The sequence below is a fragment of the Diadema setosum genome, chromosome 4, assembly GCF_964275005.1.
Source record: "Diadema setosum chromosome 4, eeDiaSeto1, whole genome shotgun sequence".
Taxonomy (NCBI): domain Eukaryota; kingdom Metazoa; phylum Echinodermata; class Echinoidea; order Diadematoida; family Diadematidae; genus Diadema; species Diadema setosum.
In genome coordinates, this window is record NC_092688.1 from 6,820,586 (window position 1) to 6,828,680 (window position 8,095).

Below are 8,095 nucleotides of genomic sequence, written 5' to 3' on the forward strand. Positions count from 1 at the left end.
ACGCATCAGTGAAAGTTTGAAGAAAATCGGACAATCGATGCAAAAGTTATGAATTTTTAAAGTTTTGGTGTTGGAACCGCTGGATGAGGAGACTACTAGAAGTTATGACGTATGAGTGGACAACAATACAAAGAAAATATAAAGAAAATGCTACAAAAATCAATTTTTCATGAAAATTACAAATTCCGTCAACTTGATACTGACATATGTTAAGGGTAGCAACTATTCCCCCTGCTTTCTGAAAGCGGTTAGTCAAGTGTTCTTTCATAATGCTAGAAAAATGAATTTTTGTTGAATTTCCTTTATATTTTCTTTGTATTGTTGTCCTCTCATACGTCACAACCTCTAGTAGTCTCCTCATCCAGCGGTTCCAACACTAAAACTTTAAAAATTCATAACTTTTGCATCGATTGTCCGATCTTCCTCAAACTTTTACTGGTGTACGTGTTCTACTAATGTTGCTGCTTTCACTCAATCCACATTGCTCTTTGGGTTTATCTTCCCTTTAATATCTTGCATGGAACCACATTGTATACTCTGATGGCAATGATGATTATGATAATAATCCATTTGCATACACTTTGATAACGATATTGAGATCAACGATGATTATAAAAAAAAAAAACAAGCATTATAACGAAGTGATCATCATACGTGTGAGATATAGTAACGATGACAGGGATAATGACGACAATGTTGTTTACGAAAATGATTTTACCACCGAGATTCTCATAGAACAGAAAGAGGAGTACCATTTTGAAGTTAGGTAGAACTTACCGCGACAAATCATTCATTCTCTACGTATATGTGGTGACCGCTTGTGATACTATAGTGATTCTCATAAAAACGGAACCTGTACAATCTACTGGGTCCTTTGAAAGATGAATACATATCAAGAAATTATTTCATATCTTATTTCAAATCACTTTGATAACCCGAAAACTCTGTCGTTTGAATTGTATAAACATTACCATCACAGCTGCACAGATAACACGCTTTATCAATGTTTACATACATAGGGCCTGCCAGTAGCGCATTTGTAGGCCTTATACCTATATAGTGGTTGATGACTCAAAGATCAGATGCCTTATCTCCGTTCTTACCTGGCAGACATTAGTCTCCACAAGAAAAGCCTCTTTGACGCTAAAAGTACTTCACAGCATTTAATTGCGAGATTTAACTTCACGCATTTAATTGCGAGACAGGAACTCCGCAACATTGTTGAAAGGGGAGCGATGTTTATTATCTTAGTGCTACAATATAATGATGGGTGCAGAGAAGATGGTGTATGGATGTTTTTTATCATTTACACTATTTCACTTAACGCGTTGCTATCATATCTTTGGTTTATGTCCTGCAGACACATCCCGGAAAGTGACCGTTTTATCTGATGCCAACACGTCACGCTCTCATCACGACAAAATCCCAGAGAAGCTTGTCATCACCAATCCACCAAAGAGTCTTCCTGTATAATGCTGAATGACAACGTTTAAACTGAGACAAAATACAATGTCGCGGTTATCATTAGTTCAGAGATCAAGGTATAGTTCTCTCAAGCCAATCTCCTTTTATCAGTGAGCTATTTATGTCACGCGGTTAGTACAGTACTGTTCAGCTCATGTCAGATGTTAACCATGAGCATGAAACTAGCGTCAAAGAAAGCGCATGCACGTCTGATGGTTAAAAATGTCCGGGGTTGATTTCGCACAAGACAGCAGTCATTCTTGAGTAGGATGAGATGCAGAGAGCTTGACTTGAAAAACAAAAGAAAACAGAACAAAACCCAAACCTACAAAATGTCCGAAGGAGGAGTCGCCCACACAGTCATCCTGTGCATCGTTATTCTCCTTCTCGCAATCATAGTGGGGATACTGGTGATCTACATCCTCCTGCTGAAATACCGAGAGACTTTCCGGAAACATGACGTGGAGTGCCAGCGATGCCCTCACCAACACAGTGCACAACACCTGTCTGGTATTGTCAGTTCACTCATCAATCCTGCATATGTGCCCGACGACGACGACGACGACGATGTGGGGATTGCGCAGACTGAAAAATTCCAAATCGATTCTCCACTCCAGGACGAGCAAGTCGGTACATGCTGTACAGACACCACCAGTGACGAGGAGGTAAACGCTGTGAATGATGCCGAAGTTTTGTCACCGAGTAATTGCTTGAGTGGTCGCTATGACCACCAGCTGAGTGAGCTGCGATTACGGAACATGAAGGAGAGTAAAAGATCAGAGGTGGACTCAAAGGTAGTCGTGTTTATTTCCCGTGAGATCGACCACATGGGTGGCCATCTTGTCCTAGACAAAATGGGGATTTCCCTCTTCGTACCACCGTGTGCCATTCCTCAGGGTCAAAAGGAAGTTATTCAGCTTGTTCTCGATTGGGATCTTAGTGATTTCCCGTCGATGGCACCAAGCCAGACCATCATCAGCCCCGTCGTTCACTGCGGGCCTCACGGCCTGAGGCTCTCAAAACCTGCCGTGCTGAGTTTCATGCATTGTGCTGAAGACGTCCAGGATATCGTCGTTATGTCCAGCGAAACGCATCTCACCCATCCGAAGGACTGGCGACCAATTTCGAGACGGAAAAAACGTCGCGGGAAAAACAAATACGATCTGCTGGCGAACCAATGCCAGATCTATTTGTCACACTTTTCATTGTATACCTGTCTGGCTGAGGGTACGGAAACAAAAAAGTGGATTCAGCTAGTTGCCTTTGGCGGGAAGCAAACAGATGGGGGACTCTTCCAGGTCTTCGTGTACATGCTCAACAACACACCGTGCGCCTTGCAGTTTGCAACTCAGCAACAGGCTGAGTACAACTCTGTCCCGCTGAGATGTCCCCTGGAATTTCTATACGACGCCCTCGGAGGTGACTTGATCTTCAAGCTGAGCCACCTTGGCGTTGGGTGGACGTGCGAAGGGAACAAGCTGGAAGAGCGAGGACTATTTCCAGACATCTGGCAGGGTAAATGCAACTGCGTGTCCTTCGTATTCAAACATGAGAACCCATCCGTGAGCGATATCAACTTCAACGTCGATGTCTTTCAAAAGGATAAAGAACACGAGAAACGTTCAATGCAGATAATGAAGGAGATGCCGAAACTAAGGCGGCCCCAAGACGTTCAACATGTCCGACGCAACACTACAAACGTCAACGTCATTACCCACGATGCCCGACATCATCCGGCGACGGAAGGACGTGACAGCGGGATTCATTCTGAGACAACTTCTGTTAAGTCTGTGGTCATCGAAAGATACCATAAAGAGCCGGGTTCCCGACGCAACGACACAGAGGATGGTGCCGAAAGCTGCGACGATCTCCCGGACTTTCGTGAAATTGACCGCTTTTCATTACACGACTTAGGCGACGAGTCACATGAACTCGATGACGAGCAAAGGTCAACAACGTCTGATGGACCAACCGAACAAGACGACGCGAGATATTCAAGTTGCATGCAACAGCAAACAGGCCCGTCGCATAGCAGTCCCACGCACATCATCATTGATGTTGTAAGTGCTGTTATCTTCTCCCAGCACTCCTTGCTCACTATTGTGTTATGCATTATAATTATTATTGATGTCATCAATATTTTGTTTCGTTAATTTCAGATACAGTACATGCATGGTTGTTTTAGGGAGAATTTGACTTATGTTTCGGGAGAGAGAAAGAGTATGTACTATCCCTTCGATCAATTGCGCAATCATGCTCTCACATTGTTCTTACTTTGCTCTTACATATTGCTCTTACTACAATACTAGCAGACGCAAAGGGTTCCGCCTCCGCCAAATCCCGTAGACGTGCTGCCCAACTCTGGAGACCAGGCCTGCCGCTTCTTCCCACATCGCCTCAGAGTAGAGCTTGGCCTGCTTTTGGACCCGCCCAACCCGCTGGGTAACGACTGGCGTGCCCTTGCGGCAAGCTTGGAGATGGACAGACACATCAACTGGTTGGAAACACTACCCTCTCCAACAAACACGCTGCTGGACTTGGCGCAACAGCGAGGTTTCGACTTCACTTGGCTCGTGGATGTTCTCTCGGCTGTTTCTCGGGTTGATGCCGCCGAAGTGGCGAGGAGATATTGCGTTTCGGATTGTGCGTCCGATGACTGCATCGAACATACCAATGCGATACATCACAGCATGGAAGCCACTGCATAAGCCATGCAATAAAGCAATACAAATTCGGGTAATTTGCCTGAAATAGTAAGAGATTATTCTCTACAAAGTTGTAGTGTATTTTCTTAATCATCAGAGTTTATGCGGCGTGTGCCCTTTCATAAAATTCAATATTTATCATGATGTCCTTAATTATCTTAACGTTCACTGTACTTCAAAATGCAAAACGTTTGAGAAAGTGCTTACTTGGCAAGATGAAATACCGTCCACTGATATTATGAAATGAGGATAAAATTGCATTATGGTGTGAGCTGCCTTCCAATGTTGATTGAGTATAATTACTTTGTGTGAAAGACTTTGTTGTTATTACAGTACCCATTGGCCCGAATTCTCAAAGGTGGAATAACTTTATTACACCGCTTATTACGCCTCTTATGCAAATCAGGCCCTCGTGACGTAAAATGACGCGATTTATTCCCCGGAATCTATTATCAAAGGTGGAATAACTTATTCCCCTGAATAACTATTCCGCGGAATAGTTATTCCAGCTTTGAGAATTCGGGCCATTTTGTATTGAATCGGGGCAGATATTCTGGGGGTCATCCAAACGTTACTACTATTATTAATATTTTATCATCATTACTCGGTTTTAGTCTAATCTTAACGGATATCGCTGCATTGCGTGTAACTCATTTTCCGGTATAATGCAATTTAACCTCCAAGAGGGAAAAATCATATTCGTCATATGTGAAGACAGGCAAGCCATTCACGAAGATGATCATTTCAACTTAGAATATTTAGCTATCGTGTACAGAGCTACTTGAGATTTTGTATTTATTCTATTCAGTCATATTCTATCTTAGTATTTTGAAATATCAGTTCTGACATGCTGGTCATTATGAAGCTTATTTATTCACAAATGCTATGTGAGATAATGTACAGGACGGTGACAAAGCAGTGGTCTCAAGTTTGATTCGGACCACGTGGGTATCACTCGGATATATCGTTTATATTTCGTAGACTGTATTATACGGCATGAACATGTAGTGTCATTCTGAGTATTCGAAACCTCACCTAATTTTCATATAATAATGATTGCGACCAACGGAATGCTTGGCGAAGCTGTTTTGAAAAGTCATTATTTCAACACAATAATTTTCACTAATTTTCTATAGATTTCAATGAACGTCTCTTAAAAGGCTGCCATATCATACTTAACTAACATTTAGTAGCAACAAAGTTGAAGAAAGTCTAATCTTTACGGATATCGCTGCATTGCGTGTAACTCATTTTCCGGTATAATGCAATTTAACCTCCAAGAGGGAAAATCATGTTCTTCATATGTGAAGACAGGCAAGCCATTCACGAAGATGATCATTTCAACTTAGAATATTTAGCTATCGTGTACAGAGCTACTTGAGATTTTGTATTTATTCTATTCAGTCATATTCTATCTTAGTATTTTGAAATATCAGTTCTGACATGCTGGTCATTATGAAGCTTATTTATTCACAAATGCGATGTGAGACAATGTACAGGACGGTGACAAAGCAGTGGTCTCAAGTTTGATTCGGACCACGTGGGTATCACTCGGATATATTGTTTATACACAGCACTTAAAGGGAAGATAAACCCCAAGAGCAATGTGGATTGAGTGAAAGCAGCAACATTAGTAGAACACATCAGTGAAAGTTTGAAGAAAATCGGACAATCGATGCAAAAGTTATGAATTTTTAAAGTTTTGATGTTGGAACCGCTGGGTGAGGAGACTACTAGAGGTTATGACGTATGAGTGGACAACAATACCAAGAAAATATAAAGAAAATTCTGCAAAAATCCATTTTTCATGAAAATTACAAATTCCATCAACTTGATATTGACATATGTTAAGGGTAGCAATTATTCCCCCTGCTTTCTGAAAGCGGTTGGTCCATTGCTCTTTCATGATTGTAGAAAAGTGAATATTTGTTGAATTTCCTTTATATTTTCTTTGTATTGTTGTCCACTCATACGTCATATCCTCTAGTAGTCTCCTCACCCAGCGGTTCTAACACCAAAACTTCAAAAAATTCATAACTTTTGCATCGATTGTCCGATTTTCCTCAAACTTTCACTGATGTTTTCTATTAATGTTGCTGCTTTCACTCAATCCACATTGTTCTTTGGGTTTACCTTCCCTTTAACACTTACTATCGTAGACTGTATTATACGGCATGAACATGTAGTGTCATTCTGAGTATTCGAAACCTCACCTAATTTTCATATAATAATGATTGCGACCAACGGAATGCTTGGCGAAGCTGTTTTGAAAAGTCATTATTTCAACACAATAATTTTCACTAATTTTCTATAGATTTCAATGAAATTTTAATTATTCTGCTTATTGGATTTATCTTTTCACGTTAAAGTCAATTTGAACATGAAGTAATCGAACGTCTCTTAAAAGGCTGTCATATTATACTTAACTAACATTTAGTAGCAACAAAGTTGAAGAAAGTCTAATCTTTACGGATATCGCTGCATTGCGTGTAACTCATTTTCCGGTATAATGCAATTTAACCTCCAAGAGGGAAAATCATATTCTTCATATGTGAAGACAGGCAAGCCATTCACGAAGATGATCATTTCAACTTAGAATATTTAGCTATCGTGTACAGAGCTACTTGAGATTTTGTATTTATTCTATTCAGTCATATTCTATCTTAGTATTTTGAAATATCAGTTCTGACATGCTGGTCATTATGAAGCTTATTTATTCACAAATGCGATGTGAGACAATGTACAGGACGGTGACAAAGCAGTGGTCTCAAGTTTGATTCGGACCACGTGGGTATCACTCGGATGTATCGTTTATACACAGCACTTAACACTTACTATCGTAGACTGTATTATACGGCATGAACATGTAGTGTCATTCTGAGTATTCGAAACCTCACCTAATTTTCATATAATAATGATTGCGACCAACGGAATGCTTGGCGAAGCTGTTTTGAAAAGTCATTATTTCAACACAATAATTTTCACTAATTTTCTATAGATTTCAATGAAATTTTAATTATTCTACTTATTGGATTTATCTTTTCATGTTAAAGTCACGTGTCGGAAGCTGCGTTGCCATGGTAACGGCATATAAATGGCAGAAGATCAAGGAAATATCTTGCGGATTGAACTACTTCCTCTGTATTCGACTGAAGCTCATGAAATGTGGCACACACATTGGTCTTGGTGGGAAGATGTGCAAGACATATTTTTTGGACGTGTCGGAAGCTGCGTTGCCATGGTAACGGCATATTAATGGCGGAAGATCAAGGAAAGATCTTGTGGATTGAACTACTTCCTCAGTTTTTGACAAAAGCTTATGAAATGTGGCACACACAATAGTCTTGGTGGGAAGATGTGCGAGACATATTTTTCGGACGTGTCGGAAGCTGCGTTGCCATGGTAACGGCATTTAAATGGCAGAAGATCAAGGAAAGATCATTCCTTGGGTAAGACTGTCGTCACGGGGCGGGGGTATTAATCACCTTCAGTGATATTTCTAGTAATTCATATATTTATCCTTATTCAAGTTCTATGAAAATATTCCTAATTTTTTTTCTGTAGTCATTTTTTAACATAATTATACAGGCATGTGTGTATGTGTGTGTATCTGTCTATTTATTTTGTTGGTTATTTCTTCATTACTTCTTTTGTGTGAGAAGTAATACAATGTATCTAAAACAATATAGCCAGACCCAGATACAATAGTGTCATGTAGCATCTTATAATACCTTGCAGCTTGGTTACCACGGCGCTTTGCATCAGTACCAGGGAGATGCAATGAGAGGGGAAGAGGTAGTTTGCAGGCACAAACCCTTGTTGGTCGTAAAGGAGTCTGCGCCAAGACTACTATATGCACCACTTCGGCACTGTCCCATAGGCCCTGTGTTGTAGCTTCTGCAGTGCAGTGGTGCGTGTATTAGTCT

The 8,095-nt window shown here is 40.6% G+C and overlaps 1 protein-coding gene across 1 annotated transcript; it reads left to right on the top strand.

Annotated features, from left to right (window-relative positions):
- The first annotated feature begins 1,796 nt into the window (after nt 1-1,796).
- Nucleotides 1,797-4,172, top strand: LOC140227448 (netrin receptor UNC5B-a-like). Its single transcript, XM_072307853.1, has 2 exons — nt 1,797-3,524; nt 3,774-4,172. Exons 1-2 carry the CDS (start codon nt 1,797-1,799, stop codon nt 4,170-4,172), a joined length of 2,127 nt encoding a protein of 708 aa, XP_072163954.1.
- Nucleotides 4,173-8,095: the final 3,923 nt, after the last annotated feature.

Excerpts from the sequence above, each read along its gene's own strand:
- LOC140227448 (XM_072307853.1), top strand. The coding sequence starts at position 1,797 with ATGTCCGAAGGAGGAGTCGCCCACACAGTCATCCTGTGCATCGTTATT. Across the intron at positions 3,525-3,773 it reads CGCACATCATCATTGATGTT|CAGACGCAAAGGGTTCCGCC; the intron begins GTAAGTGCTGTT and ends CTACAATACTAG.